At 49.8% G+C, this 25911-nt stretch overlaps 1 protein-coding gene across 2 annotated transcripts in view; it reads right to left on the bottom strand.

Annotated features, from left to right (window-relative positions):
• Nucleotides 1–25911, bottom strand: part of SH3RF2 (SH3 domain containing ring finger 2) — a 204494-nt gene that overhangs the window by 35241 nt on the left and 143342 nt on the right. For both annotated transcript variants that reach the window (XM_075344599.1, XM_075344600.1), the window contains exons 6-7: nucleotides 24539–24636; nucleotides 21553–21723 (exon numbers count right to left, since the gene is read on the bottom strand). In XM_075344599.1, coding sequence (XP_075200714.1) covers nucleotides 21553–21723; nucleotides 24539–24636 — 269 coding nt within the window. The remainder of the gene's footprint in view (nucleotides 1–21552; nucleotides 21724–24538; nucleotides 24637–25911) is intronic.

The raw sequence follows: 25911 nt of genomic DNA, 5'->3' as shown, positions 1-25911 counted from the left end.
TTGCATGCCCCTTGACAATTAACCAGCAGAGGACGAGGTTTCAGGCCTTGTTCTCCCAAAGCCCAGAGAGCGAAACGGAAGCCCAACGCGGGGGATAGGGTATCCGTCAGAACCCACAGAGATCCCATGGGTCAGATTTCGCGGGCCACAGCTCCCAAATACATACAGAACTGGGAGTGGACTTCTCCGTTCCATGCGAAGTCGTCCAACAGGAGAGACAAACATAATGTGCAAGAGCAATGGACACCTGTTCACTACCAGGGTGTGGGACCCGAATACACCCTCCAACAGCAGCCGGTCACTGGCAACTTGGTTTACTACTGGATTTGTGTGAAATTACTGAACTGGGAGTACACCATTGACCCCCGGTCCAATCCGGCGCGCCACCTCCAGCAGCCATCACTCCCGTGTACCGACACAGGGCCCCGGGACTACACCTCCCTACCTGTGGAGGGGATCCCACCTTGCTGCCCTGCTCCATCAGCCCCGGGTACTCCATCACCAGGCAGCGGCAGTGCCACCATCCCTCAACACAACCCATGGGTGGTGTCACAGCCACAACCACTCCCCTGTAAATATCCCCTTTCTGACGGTTGTGAGGACGGGCGGCCGTGAGAGCCCAGGTCCGGTCACCACTCGAGCTGCAGCAGCGATCCCGGATCCGAGCTGGCCCCCGAGAGATGCGGTGGCGGCCCCCGCCCGCAACACATTTATAATTGAAGGTATTTGCTAATATCATTATTACATGTACAACATATTGGGATAGGATCTAGGAGATAGGAATACCCCTTTAACCACAATAGAGTAACTTGTGTCAGTAATGACATGCAGAGGTAAAAATTTAAGTCAGAGCTGCAAATTCTGCTTGAATGGACTGAAATAAAATAGAAGGGGAAATGGGGTGTGCAAAAAATCAGCAAGGCATTAATTTGTAAATGATCTACTTTATATCCACTATAATTAGCTTGTAAATTAATAGTGGAAACTATATGTATATTCTTAATTAAGCTAAAATGTAATAAACAACTAAAAATTATAATGTTTGGAAGAAAAAAAAAAAGGAAAATCACGTAATCAATCCTAAGAACGTAATGTTAAAAAAATATATATATTTCAACATATTGATGCTAATATTCTCTTTGTATCTCCAAAGTGTTTCTCCTATATTGCTTCAACTACTAAACCTTACTTTACCTTCCCTAACATTATCTGTATGCAATTACAACTGCGCCACATTAACAACACCCGGCGCTCCACCTTGTAATGAGACCACTTATATCCAACTAATGCATTTCTTTCCCGACAATTTCATGTTTCTCATATAATTCCTAAAGCATTTTCACAAGATAGAGCTCAGCTCTTCCCATAAACTTACATTTCAAGTTAAACGCAAGAGAATCAAGGTTGTTCCAGAACGCGTTGAGCCTACCAGCCTATGCAATTACATACTCCAAGTATGTCATTTCTATACATTTAGCATGGATCATAAGAGCAGATCAAAGTGGTAGCATTTGCATCCGTTCAAAGACGTAAAAGCCTAACAGCAATGCATGCCTTCCACAAACAAAAAGGGAATGAATATGCGTATCTTGTATACAAAGGATACCTACCTGCAAAAAACCTCCTATTTCATATTTATATCTTCGTCATACACTAAATTTGCCTGTACTGTGTATTTATAATCATTTGGGTAAATGGGTTGGCTATAGATGGATGGCAAAAATTACAACATAAAGCTGCGAGGAAATGCAGTGACTTATTTTTTTATATTTTCATGCTTATAAAATTGTTGACCTTTTTTTTTTCATTTTTCCTGGCAAGAGATAGTGTTTATTACCAACATTTTGGGATACATACAATGTTTTGACTTTTTTATTCCAATTTTAATGCCAATTCAGGAGTTTTGATTTTTATATATTTTATATATTTTTATATTTTCATAAAACGGACTTTTATGAAATGGAAATAACAAAATATTTTATTGTTTCTTTATGTTTAAATTGGGAAAGGGTGGGTGAATCAAACTATTATAATCAGCATGGTAGCTCAATGGATAGCATTATTGCTCACCAAGGAAAACACCTGCAAAGAGTTTGTATGCTCGCCCCGTGTTTCTGTGGGTTTCCTCCCACACTCCAAGGACTCACCAATAGGAAATCTAGATAAGGCCTAATGAGCAATCCATGATTATGTAGTGTCCTGAGACCATCAGGGTGCTACAAGGTTCTGCATCCCCACCAGGATGTAGGGCCTACCCCCTTAGGGACCCAGAATCCCAGTACCAGTAACAACAAAAACCCAGGTAATCCCAGTTTTCCCCAACAATCCCCTTTACAATGGTACCTAGCTAAGATGGGACCAATGGATGGCTGCCTAGAGGTGGAGCCATTCCAGTCCACTAGTTGACCAGGTGGGAGCGGCAGACTGTGGAGAGTAGTCAGGATACAGGCAGTCACGAGCAGACAAGAGTTGATAGCAGAGGTGTAAAGGTGGAAGTGAAGTGACTCCCTGACTCAGATTGACAGTGACCTGGTACCGAGGAGAGGTAGTTGCCAGTGAAATATGGTGGAGTACTCCCGGAACTACGCATCAACAGGATACAGGACCCTAGAACAGGAAAGAGCTTCAAGCCGACCTGATAACCCCTGCACAGCAAAGGGGTTCACGCTACCATCAGGCGGACAGAGATGGACAAACTACAAACTGGGGACCCCCAGTGTTCCATTCCATGGGGACCCACTTACCAGAGACAGGTACAGAGGAAGAAGGTACCAGAGAACCAGACTGGCACTGGGACGAAGGGGACCTGGAGGCGAAACCAGCCGGCCTCGGGCAACCAGTTAACACCCGAAATGTGAGAAAATCAGTTGCACTGAACACCTGTCTGGACTCCTTCTTCCAACGTCTACTGCACCATACACCTGCTGTGGTAATACCTTACTTTCTGAGGGCCCAAGTCATCAGAGCTGCACATTCCATCAGCCCCAGCAAAAGCTGCAGCGGCGGCTCCCTACACTTAGCTGCATCACCGCAAGTGGCGTCACAAATAACTTTATTTTCAAATCCCCTGTAAATACACCCCATTACAAAAAGGGCCCAGGGCACGGAACGGGGTAACGGCCACCACCGTGACATTCCCAATAGAGACACTACCCAGAACCGAGTACCCCATATCCCTGGGTGCTACAATTACATAAATCAATCTGGAAGTTGCTCTCTTGATTAGTTTGTGCACATAGAATAACCAGTGACAGTGCATGAAACTCATGGGTCCTGATACCATATCAATACAAGGCTTCCTCAGCTGTCACATATCATAAATGTGTCCTCACATTTGGCATACCTCCCAACCGTCCCGGATTCTGTGGGACTGCCACGATTTTTCAGGTCTGTCCCGCACTCCCGCGGCTCACAGCTGATGTCCCGACTCCTCCCCTCAGTGGAGTGAATAAATTAAATTTAAATTATTATCAGCTCTGACCGGGACTCAAACCCATGAAACTGTGAAGCTCATTGCTCCATAGGCAGCAGGTCTACCTCTGAGCCACTGCCTACATTGTAAACCATGGGAAGATTTGGTAATCTTAACCTCTATACTGCAGTAGACAAAGCAGAAGCAGATTATTTATCTGAAAAGATTGATGGATGGATGATAGAGGGATATATATATATATATATATATATATATATATATATATATATATATATATATATATGTATGTATGTATATATATATGTATATATACATACATACATGACAGATAATAGATACATACATGATAGATAAATAGATAGACATATGGATAGATACATGATAGATATATAATAGATAGATGGATAGATAGATGGATAGACAGACAGACAGATAGATAGATAGATAGACAGATAGATGATAGATAGACAGATAGATACATGGACAGATAGATACATGGATAGATAGATACATGGATAGATAGATACATGGATAGATAGATAGAGGGATAGAGAGATACTGCATCTCTTTGTAGGTGAAGGAGTCAGATTCATTTGTACCCATAAAACTACTATAAACAAATGTGGAAAAAATACAAAATTACAAAAAAAATTTTTAATTTTTTTTTATTTTCACTAACTTGGATTCAAACCAGCACCTTTCAAACATGTGTCCAGCAGCCTCCTAGCTTTCCTAGCTGCTCAAGCTGTTGAGCCACTAGGAATTGATGACATCAGACAGAGGATTTTATATGAATAAACCTACAATGCAGCCTCTTAGACTACTTTCGCACATCCGGTTTTTGCTCTGCGGCACAATACGGTGCTCTGCAGAAAAACTGCAACCATTTTTTTTGCCGCCGGTTGCGTTTTTTGTTTTGCATAGACTTACATTAGTGCCGTATTGTGCCGCATGGGCTTGCATTCGGTCCGTTTTTTGCCGCATGCGGCAGATTTAGCTGATGCCACGGCCGGATGGAACGTTGCCTGCAACGTTTTTTGCTCTGGCAAAAAAACTGCATCGCGCCGCATCCGGCCACTGCGGCGCATTTTTCATTGCATGCCTATGGACGCCGGATGCAGAAAAAACGCATCCGGCCGCCGCATGCAGTTTCTTCCACTGCGCATGCTCATTAGCGTGCCACAACCGGAAAAAAACAGACGGGCCGCATGTAAAAACTTATGCAAAGGATGCGGTGTTTTCGCCGCATCCGTTGCATAGGTTTCACAGCCGGATTATGCCGCACTGCTCAAACCGGATGTGTGAAAGTAGCCTTACACAGCAGATTACACAGGACACAGCTCCATTGTATAGAGCAGTGTCTCTATCTCCTGTATTCTACAGGGAGAGGAAAAGAGATTTTTTTTTTCTTTTAATAAAATTACTAAAAATAACAAAAAAAAATAGAATAATGTAATTTTATTACACTTTTTTCTAAAATAATAAACATCACAAATCAGCAAATAACATGGACATATTTGGTGTCCCTGTAATCGTAACGGCCTAAACAACACAGCAATCAGATTATTGATGGGGATCGGTAAATGGCGGGAAAAAAATGGCGCAATTTATTATTTTTCTTTATTAAAACCCATAAAAAATGTAATAAAAATGTATCAGTAAGGCCATGTTCACACATATCAGAAATGCTGCATTTTTTTTTGCAGGTGTCCGGGCCATGAGCGCAATAACAATCTCCTCTGATTATTGCGTGTTTGCGGTATTTTTTATGCATTGTCCCTTATTTGATACATGTTTGGTGCAGATGTGAATCCTGAAGATTATAAAGAAAAAAAACACCAAAACTGCACAGATCAGCGGCATCTTCAGACATAAAAGGGGCAGAGATTTCATTACGTCCTATCCACTTTGCTTGGACAATTAGTCCATATTCACATGTAGTGTAAATGCTGCATTTTTTTTCTGCTGTTTTTTTGCACATTTATTCCGCTGTGTTTAATTATCCAAGTAAAGTGGATGTGATTACACGAGACGACGTCACGGAACTCTGCAGTTTTGGTTTTTTTTTCCTCTGGAGGTTTTCTACGTGGAGCTTCAAAAAATGCAGGAAAAAGCTTCTCTACAATAAAAACACTAAAAACGCAGATTCACATCTGAACCAAAAACGCATTAAATAATGGAGGAAAGGCAGAAAATGGAACAATCAGAGAAGATTGTTATTGTGTAGTTTGGTGCAGACAGCAGCAGAAACAAAAAGAAACTGAATTTATACAACATGTGAACACGGCCTTATAGGCACAAATAAGCAATGTCATATAGTGACACAGAAATATAAGAAAATTCTGGCTGCTATGACTATTAACGAACAGTCTGGGGCATCTGCTGAATGACCCTTACTGACGAATGGGTGTGGCTAGGGGTGTGGTCAAATTTCGCCGCGGCGCGCTGCTTACTTTGTCCCTCTTTCCTTTCTTCAAATATTGGGAGGTATGCATTTGGCATATGGGGTTTTTTCACTCTCCGGAATCAGAAGTATCAGAGCACCCTCAAATATCACCCCAACAGTATAATATCCTAGCAGTGAGTTCCACACATAATTTGCCTGTACAGAAACCCTGTCATGCAAAGTATGATCCCCCCACATTGCCCCCAACACAATATGAGGCCACCACAGTGCCACCAAGACAGTCTTATGCCCCCACAGTTTCCACAAGGATTAGAATGCTGCCGCCGTGTCCCCAACACAGTGATGACTCTGCAGTGATCCTCAACACATTATAATGCTTCTCATGGGCTCATAATAGTATCAAGACCCCTATTTAGCTTGATACCCCCACAGCTGCAGATACCATATGAATGCCTCACTGCCCCCCCAACACACAGTATGATGGCCTACACAAGCCTTGCACACACTGCATCATGGCCCCAACTCAGCATTATGCCTCCCATACTATGATGGCCCCTACAATCCCCCACACAATGATACCCCAACAGAGTCACAGAGTATGGTGGCCCCAAAGCATGATATCTCTAAAATCCCAACTTCACATTATCATAACCTCCACATACTGTCACACATAGTATTTTAGAACCACAGATCCCACTCACAGTATAATGGCCCCAAAACACTCTCATACGCAGAATGTTGGCCCATACAGCCCCCCATGAACAGGATAATGGACATCACTCAGTATGATTCCCCACAGCCTCAGCATCATGCCTACCACAGGCCTCAAAGACAGTACATTACCTCTCATGGCATAATACCCTTACAGTTCCCCCACACAATATTGTTTTGATCACAGCTTCCTCACACAGTTTCATAGCCCTCGCACACAGTATCATGGCTCAGACAACCCCCACACACAATGATTACCCCTATAACTTCTATGATGCCCTGGCAAAAACCTGGTAGTAACAAATAGGACCCCGCATTACACCGTTCCCTCACTAAGAAACACACAGCCAACCAGAAACCCTAGTTACCCCCCTTAGGGAAAGATAGACACACCAATGGGCGTGACCAGGTGGTTGGGACACGCCCACCCAGGAATCAAGACAGCCCGGGGCGGGAAAAAAAAGAGTGAAGTTTTGTAGTTCAAGTGGAGAAGAGTGTGGGCTGGAGCTAAGTGTAGCTCCAGCAGGCAAGGTTCAAGTTGAACGGTACCAGGGTTGGAGACCTGGTGTTACTGGCTAGGAGGCATACGGTGGTGTCCGTCAGCAGGAGACGGGAAGACGGCTCGGCAGAACCAACGTGGACCGAGATAGGGTTGTAGCCCGCCGGTACCGACACAGGGAACCGACCCAGAAACCGTAGCACAAAGGGGGGTACTCGGACCCAGAGGCCAGAATCGGAAACAAGCGGACTGGTTAATACCACCGATTGAGGCCAGGACTAGGTCCTGTCCCACCCAAAGTTCCTCATAGAAGATAACAGCCCACCGATAGGGATAAGAGGTCACCGCCAGGGCCCATAGATCCGACGGGCCAGCATCTGCGGGCACAGCTCCTTAGGCCACATCCAGTCGGGAGCGGACTCCTGAGTTTCACACTAGGAAAGTCCACCTTACACAAACAGTGCAGAGGAAAAAGGATAAAGACCACCAGCTGGGTGGGAGACCCGAATGCAACCGGTCGCAGCACCAGCCACCATCACCTTGGTTTACCAGAGACTTGTGTGGTTTATTAACAGTGAGTACACCAACACTCCCTGCGGTCGCTATCCCATGCACCGAGCCACCAGGCCTGCCCACGGAGGGGTTAACAACTTGCTGCACAACATCTCCCCCGGGTGCCCCATAACAGCAGCGGTGGTGTCCCACCTCACCATGCACGAACTTACTACGGTCTAGCCCGTACATCTACGTCCCCCCATTTATTCGACGTGTCCGCGAGACCCCCGGGTCCGGAGACCCTCGAGCCACCACCCCTGAAGACCCGGATCCGAGCAGCGCCGGCTGCTGGCATGGGGGCGGCACACTTCCCATGTACAGTATGATGGCCCTCAGAGCTCCCCACACACAGCATGAATCCCTTACAGCAGTGTTCCCCAACTCCAGTCCTCAAGGGCCACCAACAGTGCATGTTTTTGGGATTTCCTTAGTATTGCACAGGTGATAATTTAATCACCTGCACAGGTGATGATACCAACACTTGTGCATTTCTAAGGAAATCCTGAAAACACGCACTGTTGGTGGGCCTTGAGGACTGGAGTTGGGGAACCCTGCCTTACAGAATCCCCACATGGCCCTGATACACAGTTTAATGGCCCACAATTAGTATGACTGTCCCCCACAGCCTTCCTCTCAGTATGATTGCCCACCAAAGTATCATGGCCCCCACACAGTATGATGACCCCCAAACGTTATGATGCCCCTGCATTCTCAAAAACAGTTTGATGCATCCACAACCCCCCTAAAGAGTACAATTGCCCCCCACAGTATGTTGGGCCACACTGTACCCCACATACAGTATGATGGTCCACTAAGTTTCCCCACCACATGCACATAGTATCATAGCCCTCATTCAGTATGAAGGCACATGCTCAGTATGATGGCTCCCACAGCCCCTAACATAGCGTCATAGCCCCATTACATCCACTTAGCATGATGGCCGGCCACAAGACATTACAACAGTACTATTTCCTTCACAGTTCACCACAAGTGATTACATTACTAAAATAAAACTACTAACATCCACCCTCTACTACTACCTCTGCTACTCACCTCTTCTCTGTATATCAGGCCCGATTTAAAAACATCATTACACCTTCTGCTCTGAGACTCAAACACTCAAACTGAATGGCACAGCAGGGAGTTGATGTTTCCTTGTTACATTATTCTATTCAGCTGTATCTGTATTCTGGGGATTCAGATACCACAGAAATTGAGATGACAGACAGAAGTGGGGGATATGCTACATGGCACTGCGCTCCCCTCAACTCACGGGCCCCATTATATCCATGTGTTCTGCTGCTGTGGGAAGTAAAGCCCTGTCAGTATGCCATTGCAGGGTTAAAGAGACTGGCATGGTCAGCCTCTAATGTCACCCCTTTAAACCAGGATGTCTAGGCTTATACCCACCAAAGATACAGATTTCAGAATAGTAGTAGTCCGCGATTGTTTGCAGCACTCAGGACCACCTCTTTTCTTAGAGTGCTCTCTCTAGTAGGCCCAAAAATAACAACAATTCAAAGTATCGTAATTTCACTTTGCATATAATCCTTCCAGTATAATGCCTCCAAAAGGCCATGTGACGCCCTGGGCAAGCCAGGGGTCACAGGTCATCACACCACCACACCCTACACCCCAGCTAGGCACACCAGCTAACCCAAAAATCCTTGTTGCCTTCCTCCAGAGGCTGATGTTCACACCAGGGGGTGGGCCAGGCGGTTGGCTCCGCCCACCGATGAGTTCACAGCTCTGGAGGCGGGAAGAACCAGGAAGATAAGCTAGGGAAGTGAAGGAGTAAACAGCTAAGATGAGTTAAGGAAGTGAAAGTAGAAGGAAGTGAAGTGGTAGAGGAGCAAAGGAGAAAACTGGAGTAAAGGAGTAACAGTGACACTAAGAAAGCCTGAAGCTGGTCCGGGTGTGTTCCCCGGACTGAGACAGCAAGGTCAGCAGACGGCGGTGATTGTCCGCAGGGGTGACTGCTCGGGAGTTCCTGGAAGGACCGCGGACGGGTGGTGACCCGGCGGTCTGGAGCAGTGTACAAAGAACAGTCAGCACCAGGGCAGGGGCATCTCAGACCCCGGCAAGGCTAGGAGTCGCCATAATTTGCCAAATCCGTCAGTGAAGGGGACGTCTGTCTCCCAACAACCAAGTCCAGATTGAAGGCAACAGTCCAACCATTAAAGTAGAGACACCGCCACCGCCAGGGCACCAGTTTCTAAGGGCCAGCGCCTGCGGGCAAAGAGTAGAGCTCCTCCGGTCTAGCTTGAAGCCGGGGAGCAGGTTACCGGTGGGAACCCATCGAGACCAACAACAACATTAGGTGCAGGAAAAGGGACATCACCTACTGGGGAAAGCAAGTGCAGCCGTCCGTGGGAACCGTCTTTCCAGCCATGTGTTTTACCGAGAACTGTGTCATCGTCTCAGGCTGAGTGAGTACCACAGTGCCGCAAGGCACAGCGCTGCCCCCGCGTCCCTGCGTCCACCAGGCCCTGCATCTCCCACCTCATCACTGGGCCCCGGGATCACCAACCCCTACCCACGGAGGGGAAACACAACAACTTGCTGCTTCACACCATCACTCCCGGGATCCCCACACAGAGCAGCGGTGGTGTCAACAACTCACCACAACCGTGGGTGGCATCACGGACAATAACCAATCCCTACACCCAAAATCCCCTTTCACTCACGGGCGAGGAGCGCCGCTCGAGAACCCCCGGGATCCGGCCCACCGCTCGAGCCACCACTGAGCAGCAGCAGCCGGACCCGAGCAGAGGGGTGAGCGCAGTGCTGACACCCTCCTCCCCGCCCGCGACAACTTGGCGTCACGAACAGGATCTTACCGCTCTGCCGATAGGTAGAGGTGCGCCTTGTGACCGCCGGAGGTCTCCGGCTGAAAAATTTCGGAAGCCGCCATCTTTGGCGCGAAAAGTTCCCGCTCGAGCGTCTTCTCGAGTAGCAGAGGCGCGAAGGCCAAAACCCCGCCCCGAGAGAGGAGGGGCCGAAAAGAAGCTAAGGGGGACGCAATGGCGGCTGGCTGCATGTGAGAGCAGCTATAAAAGCAGGGACGCCAGGACTCTGCAGACATCTTGTTCCTTGGAAAAGCCGCCAGCAACATGTGGATGCCGTCCCGCGACACCGTAGCCCCCACGCCTGGGACCGCGGCGTGGGTGGAGATCCAGACCGCGCAGCTCTACCAACGGCTGCAGGTCAAGATGCAGCTCCTCATGGAGGAGTGGGAGGTCGACATGGCGGACGTTATAGCAGCCGTGCGGAGACGCGAGGAGGAAGCGGAGGAAGGAAGGGTGAGTGACCCACGCCCCGATGCCCTGGAAGGGCCGGTCATCGCGGCTGCGGGACCCGGTCCAAGCCCTCTCCCCCCGCTGCCTCCATCGCCACCCGTCTCGGAGGCCGTGACCCCGCCACTAGGCCTGCTACCACCGAAACCGGTAGCAATACCCAGCGTCCCCGCCCAGGCGCGCCGACCTGTAGCCGGAGCCCGTAGTCGACCGGAGGTGTTGCCATGGAAGGTCCCAAAGACTGAACCGGAGGCATCCCCTGAAAAGTCCCCCGAGCCGGAGCTGATGACCCGCTCCGAGCCGAAGGCCCAGCAGCGGAAAGCCCCTATGCCCATCCCCCACACCTCGGCTGAGGTAGCGCCGGGTTGTTGCTGTAAGGCAGGCCCAAGGCCAAGACACCGCGGGACCTGCCGCCCAGATTCCTGACAGTGGGCAACGTCCAGAATGTCCCGCGGGGCCCGACCCGTGCGCCGGAGCTCGCAGCAGCGCCATATTGGGATAGGGAGCCGGTACCGTTGGGCCTGGAGATCGGTGAATGGGAAAGAAGAAGGCCGAGCTGGTGGCCCGAGCGATAAGGGAGAAGGAGAATCTCCGCCAGGCCACGTTCCGTGTCCGGGGCCCGCTGTACGTGGGGCAGGTGAGGCGGTTTGATGTCCGTCGGGGCTATGGGTTTATATTTGAACCGGGTCTGGAGGCCGAAGTGTTTGTAGCCCGGCGGGATGTGAATGCCCACCTGCCTGAAGAGCATCCCGGCCGTAACCTGATGCCGGGTGACATTGTCCAGTATACCCGGCACTGTGGAGAGAGGGGGTGGTTCGCCCTGGATGCCAAACTGAGGGGCAGCCAAGAGAGCCGAGTGAGCCCTGCACCCCCTCCCTCGGATGACGCTGAATATCCGGAGTAAGGGCAGCGGAGCACCGTTGTCCAGTCCCCGTTGGGACCACCACTGAGTTGTGTTTGTTTAAAAGTGTTTGGAAGTTTGAAAAGTTTATTGAAAAATGATGGAAAAGATTACCGAACAGTAACCTGATTGTCCTACCGTGATTGAGGAAACCGGCCGTTGCCGGCACCGTTGTCCCCGTGGGGACCGTTTAGAAAGTTTGCATGAGGAACTGCTCATGGACAAGCCCGTGAACTTGCAGGGCAACCACAAACGTTAGTGGAATGTAAATAAGTTGTTTGCTGTTACCGTTTCCGTAATGCCGCCTCCGGAGAGGCAGGTTGGAGGGAGGGCCCGCAGTAGAGCAGACTGGGGCCCAGCCACCACAGGGACCGGTGGCTACCCTCTGGAGGGGAAGGACAGATCCCGCTCGGGTAACGTGTGCTAGACTTGGGGACAAGGGGTGCTGCCTGGGTTTTAGGGGCAGCATCAGGGCCAGGTTGCTTGGGTGGGAGAGAGCGGAAACCGTAACCGTAAACCGTTTGCAATGTTTAAGTAAAGTGCCTCCCGTTATGGGAAGAAGTATTAAAAATGTAAATATGTTACCGTTTACCTTTTTACCTTTACAGAAAAATAAAACCGGTGTTGGACGGGCAGAACGCGGACGGTCTGCATTTTGCTAAGGGGGAATGTGACGCCCTGGGCAAGCCAGGGGTCACAGGTCATCACACCACCACACCCTACACCCCAGCTAGGCACACCAGCTAACCCAAAAATCCTTGTTGCCTTCCTCCAGAGGCTGATGTTCACACCAGGGGGTGGGTCAGGCGGTTGGCTCCGCCCACCGAGGAGTTCACAGCTCTGGAGGCGGGAAGAACCAGGCAGATAAGCTAGGGAAGTGAAGGAGTAAACAGCTAAGATGAGTTAAGGAAGTGAAAGTAGAAGGAAGTGAAGTGGTAGAGGAGCAAAGGAGAAAACTGGAGTAAAGGAGTAACAGTGACAGTAAGAAAGCCTGAAGCTGGTCCGGGTGTGTGCCCCGGACTGAGACAGCAAGGTCAGCAGACGGCGGTGATTGTCCGCAGGGGTGACTGCTCTGGAGTTCCTGGAAGGACCACGGACGGGTGGTGACCCGGCGGTCTGGAGCAGTGTACAAAGAACAGTCAGCACCAGGGCAGGGGCCTCTCGGACCCCGGCAAGGCTAGGAGTCGCCATAATTTGCCAAATCCGGCAGTGAAGGGGACGTCTGTCTCCCAACAACCAAGTCCCGATTGAAGGCAACAGTCCAACTATTAAAGTAGAGACACCGCCACCGCCAGGGCACCAGTTTCTAAGGGCCAGCGCCTGCGGGCAAAGAGTAGAGCTCCTCCGGTCTAGCTTGAAGCCGGGGAGCGGGTTACCGGTGGGAACCCATCGAGACCATCAACAACATTAGGTGCAGGAAAAGGGACATCACCGTCACCTACTGGGGAAAGCAAGTGCAGCCGTCCATGGGAACCGGCTTTCCAGCCGTGTGTTTTACCGAGAACTGTGTCATCATCTCAGGCTGAGTGAGTACCACAGTGCCGCAAGGCACAGCGCTGCCCCCGCGTCCCTGCGCCCACCAGGCCCTGCATCTCCCACCTCATCACTGGGCCCCGGGATCACCAACCCCTACCCACGGAGGGGCAACACAACAACTTGCTGCTTCACACCATCACTCCCGGGATCCCCACACAGAGCAGCGGTGGTGTCAACAACTCACCACAACCGTGGGTGGCGTCACAGACAATAACCAATCCCTACACCCAAAATCCCCTTTCACTCACGGGCGAGGAGCGCCGCTCGAGAACCCCCGGGATCCGGCCCACCGCTCGAGCCACCACTGAGCAGCAGCAGCCGGACCCGAGCAGAGGGGTGAGCGCAGTGCTGACACCCTCCTCCCCGCCCGCGACAGCCGCCATATAGTAAAGATACAGTGTTTGCAATTTAATTGAATTACACAGTACATATCTACATGCATAACATAAAGGAATAACACAGTGTAACTTACGTAAGGCAAAGTACAGCATGTCACTGCAGACATTGGGTATCTTGTGTCAGTTTTCAATTGATGGAGTTGTGATTATGTTAAATAATTGGAAGGTGGTATATTTCCGACAGAAGAATTAGGAAACATATTCATATCTTTCTATCATTCTCTTATGCCTTAAAGCGAGACAATCTTAATTTCTCAAAAAGTGACCATGACTCTTAAGTAGAGTTGAGCGGACTGGGAATAATCCGGGTCCGGCGGTTCCGCAGCGGGTTGATAAAGAAGTCCGGATCCGATCCGGAATCCGGCACCATATATGTCAATGGGGAGCGGAATCCGGGATGAGAGAGAGAGAGAAAAAAACCCAAAAAAACGGATCCGGATAGTGCGCCCGGAATCCCGCGTCCGGGTCGGACTCGGATCTGGCGCTCAAACCGTGCGGATCCGGATTTTGCTGATCCGGGTCCACTCAACACTACTCTTAAGGCTTGCAAGTTTATAGAATGTATTAGATTGTGCTGAATTTAACTGGCTTGAATTAGAGGGCTAATATGTTAAATAAGCTCCAAGAAGTTAGAAAAAATATATACATTTTCACTATTTTTATTACCTTAGAATCACAATTCTGTCTAGACAGTTCAATTCCTTCAAATAATTTAAATAGTGAGAATAGGCCTTAAGCAACAACATTACAGTTAATTATCTGCTGTAAAAGGATCTTATGTGTTAGATTTTACAACACTAGCTACAATGACCCTATTTCATACTCTTATTTAATCCTATTTAGCAGTCATTTTACTTGTCTATATCCAAGGTGTTACAATAAAGAAGTTGTTTTCACAAATGTGTGGTGAATAGCGTAATGCGCTAGTTACTAATTATTTTCAGCAGCTCAGTCTTGATGTCTTCTTATGTAAAACTCTTTACATTATAAGTGTAGTCTGCTCCATGGGCAGAAGTAATGAGCTCTGGTCCTAAATATGGGTGCTGGTAAAGAGGCATTTCATTAGACCCATCCATTAATGGGCACTATAGAATAATTGTTACATCTATGCATGTTCCTGTCCTCTCTGTTTCTGATTTGGCTGCTGGGTGGCGCCACAACTTTGCTTCAGGTGACGCGTGACAGAAATAGTCCTGTTTTATTCCAGGGACTTTTGCTGCTAAATCTGGGAGCTATGGAGTTTACTCTTGTCTGGTTTTGATGACACCTTGGACGGGGCTGTTTGCTATTTAAACTGCTGAACCTCTGACTTCCACTGCCAGTAATTAAGTTCATCTGAGGCCTCTGCCACACTCACGTGAAATTCACGCACGTGCCGAGAGACACGTATTTTCCCTGCGTGTTGCGTGCAGGTAAGTACGTGTCTCTGGTACGTGCGTGACACGTGTGTTCTACGTGTGCTATCCGCGATAGCACACGTAGAATCGGTAATTATTATACTCACCTGGTCCTTCCTGATGTCCGCGCTGCTGTCCGTGGTGCTGATCCTCGGTCTCCAGCCCTCCCGTCTCCCCGCTGCTGCTGCTGCCAGGCAGTGAAGTGAATATTCAATGAGAATAATGAGCGGCGGTCGGCAGCAAGAGGCAGCAGCGGCGGAGACAGGAGGGCTGGAGAAGGTGAGTTAATGTTATTTTTTTTTTTCACTGACATGTGTGTTTTCTCCGGCGCGTGTCACACGGGACCGCATCCACACTACACCCGTGTGGTGCGGGTGCGGGCTGTGTGACACCCGTGCTGCGGGAGAAAACACTGACATGTCAGCGCTTTCAAAAACGCACACACGTACAAATGCACACGGACACACGTTCCGTGTGGTTTTACGTGTGTGTGCCTGCTACAATAGGGTAGCATTGGTTAAAGTGTCTCCGTGCCGCCGGTACGTGTAAAAAATGACAAACACGTGCCGGAGGCACGGATGTGTGGCGCAGGCCTTACCTGGTTTATAGACCAAGTCCATGCTCCTGTTGTGTCATCCAGATTTATCCTGTTTTCTGAGGATTGTATTTTGACCACTCACTTTCTTTCTAATTTTGTTCCTGAGAGGACCTTTTGGTATTAAACCTGCATAACCACCTCTAAGGCCAATTTGCTCCAAATGTCAGAAGTTGACTGTGACGCCCTGGGCAAGCCAGGGGTCACAGGTCATCACACCACCACACCCTACATCCCAGTTAGGAACACCAAAGCTACTAAAATCCTTGTTGCCTTCCTCCAGGGGCTGATGTTCACACCAGGGGGTGGGCCAGGCGGTTGGCTCCACCCACCGAGGAGTACACAGCCCTGGAGGCGGGAGGAACCAGGCAGTCAGCTCAGGGAAGAGCTTGAGAAAGGTTAGGGAAGTGAAGGAGTAAACAGCTAAGTGAAAGTGAAGTGGTAGTGGAGCAAAGAAGAAGAGAGCAAAAGTGAACGTAGAAAGACCTGAAGTGAGTCCAGCTAAGTGCAGGACAGGTCAGCAAGGTCAGCAACAGCGGTGATCGTCTGGAGGGGGACTGCTCGGAGGTTGCTGGAAGGACCGCGGACGGGTAGTGGCCCGGCGGTCTGGAGCAGTATACGAAGGACAGTCAGCACCAGGGCAGGGGCCTCTCAGACCCCGGCAAGGCTAGGAGTCGCCATAATTTGCCGAATCCGTCAGTGAAGGGGACGTCGATCCCCCAACAACCAAGTCCCGACTGAAGGCAAAAGTCCAACCATTAAGGAGGAACACCACCACCGCCAGGGCACCAGCTCCTCAGGGCCAGCGTCTGCGGGCAAGGCAGGGCTCCTCCGGCCCATATCCAAGCCGGGGAGCGGGTTACCGGTGGGAACCCATCGCTACCAACACAGAAACACTAGGTGCAGGTCAGAGGGACATCACCGTTACCTACTGGGAGAGCAAGTGCAGCCGTCCGTGGGAACCGTCTTTCTAGCCGTGTGGTTTACCGTAAAACTGTGTCAACGTCTCAGGCTGAGTGAGTACCACAGTGCCGCAGGGCACAGCGATGCCCCCGCGTCCCTGCGCCCACCAGGCCCTGCACCTTCCACTCCATCACTGGGCCCCGGGATCACCAACACCTACCCACGGAGGGGCAACACAACACCTGGCTGCTCCGCATCACCACTCCCGGGATCCCCATATTGAGCAGCGGTGGTGCTACAAATCACCACAACCGTGGGTGGCGTCACGGACAATAAACCATCCCCTCACCCAACAAACCCCCCTTTCACTCACGGGCGAGGAGCGCCGCTAGAGTCCCCGGGATCCGGCCCATCGCTCGAGCCACCGAGCAGCAGCAGGCCGCAGCAGCCGCGGCAGCTGGACCCGAGCAGCAGTGGGAGAGCGCGGCGTCCCCTCCTCCGCCCGCGACAACTTGGCGTCACGAACAGGATCTTACCGCTCTGCCGTTGGGTAGAGGTGCGCCTTGTGACCGCCGGAGGTATCCGGCTGAAAATTTCCAGAAGTCGCCATCTTTGGCGCGAAACGTTCCCGCTCGAGCGTCTTCTCGAGTAGCAGAGGCGCGAAGGCCAAAACTCCGCCCCAATAAAGGAGGGGCCGGAAAGAAGCTAAGGGGGACGCGATGGCGGCTGGCTGCATGTGAGAGCAGCTATAGAAGCAGGGACGCCAGGACCCTGCGGCCATTGACTGGTTCCTGGAAGAGGCCGCTGCTAAAGATGCTGAGTCCGACCAACAACACCGTGGTCCCCGCGCCTGGCATGGCGGCGTGGGTGGAAGTCTGGACCGTCCAGCTAAGCAGCTGTCTGCAGGTCCGCAGGCAGCTCCTCCTGGAGGAGCGGGAGGCCGACATGGCGGACGTGGTGGCTGCTATGCGGAGATGCGAGGTGGAGGAAGATTTGGAGGAACGGGTAAGAGACCCACGTCCCTGTATTCCCGAGGGATCGGCCGCTGCAGCTGAGGGGCCCGGCCTACACCCGTTCACCCTGCTGCCTCCCCCGCTACCCGCGTTAGCTGCTGCTGCCCGCCACTAGGCCCGCTACCACCACCACCGGTAGCGGTACCCTGCCAATCCGCCCCGGCGGACCGACCTGCAGCAGAAGCCCGTAACCCCCCTGAATCGCTTCTATGGAAGAAGCCGAAGGCTGAGTCCGTCAGCAAAGATGCACCGGAGGCACGGCAGGGATGCAGCTGCCAGGAGGCAGAGCAGGCCATGTCACAGCGGGGTCCCTCATTACTGTAGGTGCCGGTCGTAGCCGACACTGAGGGACTTTGGCTGGGTCCGTCCCTCGCACACGCTGAACCGGAGCAAACAGAAAGTGCTCCCGGCTGGGAGCGGCGGCAACAGCACCTGCGCAGGGAGATCGATGCCCGAGAGGGGTGTAGAGCGGATGTGCATGCCCGCATGAATATGGAGGAAGATCACCTGCAGCGAGCTACCATCGGGGTCCACAGCGGTGCACCATGTGAAGGTGGCACTAGAGCCCCACGAGTGAGAATGGACTGTTGAGCCGCAAAAGGCAGCGGGACACCGTTGCAGTCCCCCTGTTTGTTTGTTGAAAAAGAATGATAAGCAAAAATGATTACCGTGTACTTCACCTGATTTACAGTGATTGAACCGGCCGGAGCCGGCACCGTTGTCCCCGTGGGGACCGTTTAAAAAGTAGCATGGGAACTATCCATGGACAAGCCCGTGAACTTGCAGGGCAACCACAAACGTTAATTGGCTTGTAAATATGTTGTTTTACCGTACCGTTTCTGCAGTTGCCGCCTCCGGAGAGGCAGGTTGGAGGGAGGGCCCTCAGCAGAGCAGGCGGGGGCCCAGCCATCAAAGGAACCGGTGGCTACCCTCTGGAGGGGAAGGACAGATCCCGCTCGGGTAACTTGTGCTGGACTGTGGGTCAAGGGGTGCTGCCTGGGCTTTAGGGGCAGCATCAGGGCCAGGTTGCTTGGGTGGGAGAGAGCGGAAACTGTACCCGTAAAACCGTTTAGTAACGTTTAAGAAATGTGCCTCCCATGTGGGATGATGTTATGCTTTATGTGTTTACTTTTTATATTTTTCAGAAAAATAAAACCGGTGTTGGACGGGCAGCCCGCGGACGGTCTGCATTTTGCTAAGGGGGAATGTGACGCCCTGGGCAAGCCAGGGGTCGCAGGTTCACACACCACCACACCCTACATCCCAGTTAGGAACACCAAAGCTACTAAAATCCTTGTTGCCTTCCTCCAGGGGCTGATGTTCACACCAGGGGGTGGGCCAGGCGGTTGGCTCCGCCCACCGAGGAGTACACAGCCCTGGAGGCGGGAGGAACCAGGCAGTCAGCTCAGGGAAGAGCTTGAGAAAGTTTAGGGAAGTGAAGGAGTAAACAGCTAAGTGAAAGTGAAGTGGTAGTGGAGCAAAGAAGAAGAGAGCAAAAGTGAACGTAGAAAGACCTGAAGTGAGTCCAGCTAAGTGCAGGACAGGTCAGCAAGGTCAGCAACAGCGGTGATCGTCTGGAGGGGGACTGCTCGGAGGTTGCTGGAAGGACTGCGGACGGGTAGTGGCCCGGCGGTCTGGAGCAGTATACAAAGGACAGTCAGCACCAGGGCAGGGGCCTCTCAGACCCCGGCAAGGCTAGGAGTCGCCATAATTTGCCGAATCCGTCAGTGAAGGGGACGTCGATCCCCCAACAACCAAGTCCCGACTGAAGGCAAAAGTCCAACCATTAAGGAGGAACACCGCCACCGCCAGGGCACCAGTTCCTCAGGGCCAGCGTCTGCGGGCAAGGCAGGGCTCCTCCGGCCCATATCCAAGCCGGGGAGCGGGTTACCGGTGGGAACCCATCGCTACCAACACAGAAACACTAGGTGCAGGTCAGAGGGACATCACCGTTACCTACTGGGAGAGCAAGTGCAGCCGTCCGTGGGAACCGTCTTTCCAGCCGTGTGGTTTACCGTAAAACTGTGTCAACGTCTCAGGCTGAGTGAGTACCACAGTGCCGCAAGGCACAGCGCTGCCCCCGCGTCCCTGTGCCCACCAGGCCCTGCACCTTCCACTCCATCACTGGGCCCCGGGATCACCAACCCCTACTCACGGAGGGGCAACACAACACCTGGCTGCTCCACATCACCACTCCTGGGATCCCCATATTGAGCAGCGGTGGTGCTACAAATCACCACAACCGTGGGTGGCGTCACGGACAATAAACCATCCCCTCACCCAACAAACCCCCCCTTTCACTCACGGGCGAGGAGCGCCGCTAGAGTCCCCGGGATCCGGCCCATCGCTCGAGCCACCATGCAGCAGCAGGCCGCAGCAGCCGCGGCAGCCGGACCCGAGCAGCAGTGGGAGAGCGCGGCGTCCCCTCCTCCGCCCGCGACATTGACTTCCGTGCCCTCAGCCCAGAGGTTCCTGTATAAATACAGATCACTGTAAAGTAGTTAAAGGGCGAAGGACAGAACTACTCTTGGGATCTGGAAATTGGAGTGGCTGACTAAAGCGGGCTTTACATGCTACAACAAATCTAACGATGTGTCGGCGGGGTCACGTCGTAAGTGATGCACATCCGGCATCGTTAGTGTTCTTGTAGCGTGTGACAGGTACGTGCAATTGCGATTGAACATAAAACCATTCATCGCATACATGTCGTTCATTTCCTTAAAATTGCATGTCGGGTTGTTCAATGTTCCCGAGACAGCACACATCACAGTGTGTGATACCCCGGGAACGATGAACAGATCTTACCTGCATCCCGCGGCTCCCGCCGGCAATGCGAAAGGAAGGGGGTGGGCGGGATGTTTACGTCCCTCTCATCTCCGCCCCTCCGCTTCTATTGGCCGGCTGCCGCGTGACGTCGCTGTGACGCCGAACGTCCCTCCCACTCCAGTAAGTGGATGTTCGCCGCCCACATCGAAGTCGTATGGAAGGGTAAGTACGTGTGACGGGAAATAATCGTTTGTGCGACACGGTCAACAAATTGAACGTGCCGCAGATACGATGGGAGTGGGTACGATCGCATACGATATCGTATGTGATATCGTAAGGTGTAAAGCAGTCTTAACTCTGTCCATGAATGCTCAAAAGGGGGCTTAACACGCAGCGATATCACTAACGATATGTCGTCGGGGTCACGGAATTCGTGACGCACATCCGGCGTTGTTAGCGATGTCGTTGCGTGTGACACCTATGAGCGAGTGTTAACGATCAAAAATACTCACCTAATCGCTGATCGTCGACACGTCGTTCATTTTCAAAAAAATCATTGCTGATGCTGGACGCAGGTTGTTCGTCGTTCTTGAGGCAGCACACATCGCTACGTGTGACATCCCAGGAATGACGAACAACACCGTACCTGCGTCCTCCGGCAACGAGGTGGGTATGACTTTCATGTGGCTGCTCTCCGCCCCTCTGCTTCTATTGGACGCCTGCCGTGTGACGTTACTATGACGCCGCACAAACCGCCCCCTTAGAAAAGAGGCTGTTCACCGGCCACAGCGACGTTGTTAGGAAGGTAAGTATGTGTGACGGGTACTAGCGATTTTGTCCGCCACGGGCAGAGATTTGCCCGTGATGCACAAACGACGGGGGCGAGTGCGAATGCTAGCGACATCACTATCGATGTCACAGCGTGTAAAGCCTCCTTTAGTCATTCTTATTGTTCAGTTGCAGTATGGAGGAGTTGGAGCAGAGAAGCAGTTAGGATGGACCCTATAGCTTAATTCAATTCTATCAGATAAACAGAAACATTGTGCTCATTTGTACACAGTGTCACTTATGAAATAAGCCTTTAAGCTATTATTCCATACAGACTCTGGGTATTGAAAAGCAAACAGTCTATACATGCTAACCTGTAGACGGGATTAACACAATGACTTGGGAAGATGCCAATTTTTCCAGTAACCAGTGAAACCCCACGAAGCCAGCCTTCCTGGAACTGCCCTAATACTCGGACACCTTCTCCTTTTTGGAGGTCCATCTCATCTGGACCATGCGCTGTGTATGGGTAAACAGTTACGCACCTGTCAAAGAGGCAATAAAGGGAAATGTTATCAAAATCATAGTGTATGTTTAAAACACGTTGCTTATTATCCACTGTGCTACATTTGTAAAAGATTATATTTATATAGCATAACTAAAGATTACAGATGAGTTGATATAAAATTCTAAATTAACTAACATATATCATGGAAACATTATTTTTGAATTAAAAACAAAAGGTGAACATAAGGGTGCTTATAGGGAATCTCTCAGTTTCCCCATGCCCCCCACACCACCACCAGGTCTTTATTGCCCTCTCTCTACCCTTTCTAGCAAGCCCTTTTTATAGTTTTATTGATTTTTGAATATACCAAAAAACTATTTTTGAACTTTGGTAGTATGCTAATCAGTAATTGACTAGCCGTGTTGTTTTCCCCAGACTAGCCACCCCTCTAACCATGTTATCACACCCCAGTGAGCATGAGTACAATGATTTGCAAGAGTGGCGTCACTGCTCACTTTTTGCAAATCTCTACCTCCCTGACAATACGATGTAAACCTGTAATACGCATCCCAGCTTCATAAGCACACTACACATGCCCAGGGAGTCAGTGGTGACTGATCACCAGCTCTGCAAATCTTGTTTTTGGCTATATCTTACATCATCACTACTACCCTATATATGCGCCGATGAAGTGAAGGTGTCTACACCCATCTTACTGCGCTCTGCAAGGGAGGCAGTGTTATGCAAAGAGCTGGCGATGACGCCCCCCTTCCGAATCATGTTAAGCGGGGTTTACAAGCTACGATATCGTTAATGATTTATCGACGGGGTCACGTTGTTTGTGACGCACATCCGGCATCATTAACAATATCGCAGGGTGTGACACTTATGAGCGACCTAAAACGATCGCAAAAGTGGCCAAAATCGTTTGCCGCAGAGAGGTCGTCCTAAAACAAAAAATTGTTCTCTTCTAATTAGCGATGTTGTTCCTCGTTCCTGCAGCAGCACACATCGCTGTGTGTGACACCGCAGGAGCAAGGAACATCTCCACACCTGCGTCCACCAGCAATGCGGAAGCAAGGAGGTGGGCGGGATGTTTACGTCCCGCTCATCTCCGCCCCTCCGCTTCTATTGGACGGCTGTCGTGTGATGTCGCTGTGATGCCGCATGACCCGCCCCCTTAGAAAGGAGGCGGATTGCCGGCCAGAGCAACGTTGCAGGACAGGTAAGTCCGTGTGACGGGGGTAAGCGAGGTTGTGCGCGATGGGCAGAGATTAGCCTGTGTCGCACAACCGACGGGGGCGGGTACGATCGCTTGCGATCTCGCTAGCGAGATCACAGCGTGTAAAGCCCGCTTTAGTCATTGTCACGCTTGGTACGGGGAATTACCAAGTGAGCAGCAAAAAGGAAGAGAACCGCTGTGTCTAGGGAAGAGGAAGTCGGTGACCCAGAGTCAAACCTAATGCTGGTTCCTGGGGTCCCTCACCAACCTAGATAGAACCTATGTGCCGAGCCAGATATCTAACCCTAGGTATCCTTAGTAATGGGCCCTAAATAGGGAACGGATGGGATGAGCTCTTCTTCAACCTCACTAAGCAACTATAGAAGACACAAGGAGGACACACAGGAGGAAAAGCATGAACTAATTATCATTAGATGACTTTGGTAGAAGTTCAGCAAAGTTACAGTAACAATACTACAGATAAATACAAACCTCCTGCTTGCAATTAGAGCTTGAATGAGCTGAATTATATCACCAGCACAAGTCAAGGAAGATGGGAGTATTTAAGCACAAAGGGAATACTGATCACTGGGGAACGCAATTTTTTAGGAGTTAGGTCAGACAACTGTTCTTAATTAATTTTTGGATGCTGAATCCAGAAATGATCTCAGTTTTTCTCTATCACGTCAAGTTTTTGAACTATAGGATTTTTGTCTTCTCAAAGATATGTAAACTACTGTACCTAAAAAGTGTTTTTTTTTTTTTTTAAATAGTACAAATATGAACATGGGAGCTGCACACACCTCTTACCACACTGTCTCAGTTGTGACTACTCTTACAAGTTGCCACGTAGCTCTATATGAGTCGAATTGTACTCAGATAACAAGTCTTATTACAGAAATCAGTGCAAATGTGCTTCCATGGCAGGTAAGTTGAGGAGGAAAAACTTTACGTCATAGAAAAAAACTGACTACATTTTTGGAATCAGCATGCCAATTTTAGTGTAAATCAGCTCAAAAACCTAACTCAACAGAAATTTTTTTTCAAATTGTTCCCCAGTGTAATCAGCACCTGGACGGAAGAAGCGTGGGTCCTAAAGGGGAATAATTGAAAATCCAGCAGGAAATCTACCTAGTACAACAGAAAGTCGGGGAGCATTTTCCACAGCCAAACACTCTGACCTTCTATTGCCAGAAACCACATGACTGTCTGTCACCCGTGACACTCACATTCACAGGAGTGTGGAACATGCTTAGGGGAGTGACTAGTCTGGGGAAAACTACACCCACATGACTGGTCACCCATTAAGTAGCATATCGCCACTACATTTATAATATTGTTTTTTGGCATATGCAGTAATCAATAAGACAATAAATTGGGCTTGTTAGGAAGGGCATAAAGATAGCTAAGATGCATGGTGATGGTTTAGGAGCCTGAGGAAGCAATCAGGTTCCTTATAAAGCGTATTATACTTCAATAAGATACTAATTAATCCTTTATTCAGTCCATCCTCTTCACATCAGCTCCTGGATATGGCAGAAGTTTTCCAAGAAAGCTGACACAAACATACAACAACACAGTGAATGATAAACTCAAATACACACAATACAAGGTTTTCACTTATACGTACATATTTGCCAGAATACTTTGATGGGAACTTTGGAATGCCATTAGAGAGGGTCCTGTTCCCTGTGGTCCAAGTGTAGCATAATAAACGGAGGCATTGACCTAAAGGTATTCATAAAAAATGGCAAAATTACTTTCCCATTGAACAAGTGATTATTCACTGTAAACATATGATATAAGACACATTTTGGGGGGATTCTTGCACACAAACTGGTTAATGCATTCAAAATATAGCATTGTAAATTTTGCAGGGTACACAGTTTTTTATTTACTTGTAAGGAGGCTATTACATAAGCATATTTATTGGTTCTTTTAGAAACGCCTTTCAATTGATGCTCAGCTAAAATCTATCTTCTATATTTAAACAGCTCGTTATGCAAATTTATGATCTGAGTACAGGGTGAAGAGCAGAGCAGCTGAGAAAGGGGAAAATCCTGTATATCGATGGGGTTATACAGTACAGCGCTTAGCATTCAGAAATCTGCTAGATCTTCTGCAGAAAAACTGTGATTGTATCAAAACCACAGCAAGCAACTTAGGAAGGGATACATTGCTGAATAAAGGTCTAGATTACATAGCAAGATTACATAGCAAAAACCTGGTAGCACATTCCATTTAACTAAGCTGGATGTTGTCTTATACTCATCTGCTGCAATCATCATCTTTTTTTCAGTGTCACTCCGGTCGGTCTTCGGCAGCTTTTGACCTGCCGGCAGCTTCAGTGTTTCATGGAGCACAACGGCGGTCACAAATCAATACAAGTCTTTGAGAGCCTTGTATTGCATTGAGCACTTGTGATGTAACTTGTGACTTTCAGCCAGTCAGACGTTACGGGCATAAGATGGCGCCATGGGACCGATGAAAACGCTGGAGGGTAAGTATAAGGGTATGTCTGCACACGGCAGCTGTGATTGGTTGCACTCAGACAGCTGTCACTCAGCGTGGTGGTGTGTCTTACTGCAACCAATCACAGGCACCGGTGGGCTAGGGCAGCAGTGAATATGAGATGAGCCTAATGAGCGGCGAGCACTTTCAGAAGCATGAGAAGCCGCCGGAGCAGTGTGACAGCCACGCCGTGCCTGTGATCGGTGAGTATGAAGCGGAGAGAGACAGAGAGAGAGATAGAGAGAATGGAGAAAAGTTGGTGACCTGCGTTTTTGTTGGCAAGAACGGATCCAAAATGCAACCAAAACGCACAGCTAAACATTTTGGTTGTGTTTTGACACTCTTCATTCATTTCAATGGGTTGAAAATGTTCACAAAACGCAATGAAGAACTGACATGCTGCTTTTTTTAGGCAACGATTTTGACAAATATTTGTCAAACAATACGTTGCAGAAAAAAAAGCAACGTGGGGATGGAATTTCTGATTTATTA

The sequence above is a fragment of the Anomaloglossus baeobatrachus genome, chromosome 4, assembly GCF_048569485.1.
Source record: "Anomaloglossus baeobatrachus isolate aAnoBae1 chromosome 4, aAnoBae1.hap1, whole genome shotgun sequence".
Taxonomy (NCBI): domain Eukaryota; kingdom Metazoa; phylum Chordata; class Amphibia; order Anura; family Aromobatidae; genus Anomaloglossus; species Anomaloglossus baeobatrachus.
The sequence above is the reverse complement of the archived record's forward strand: the minus strand, read 5'-3'. Positions and strand labels throughout refer to the sequence as shown.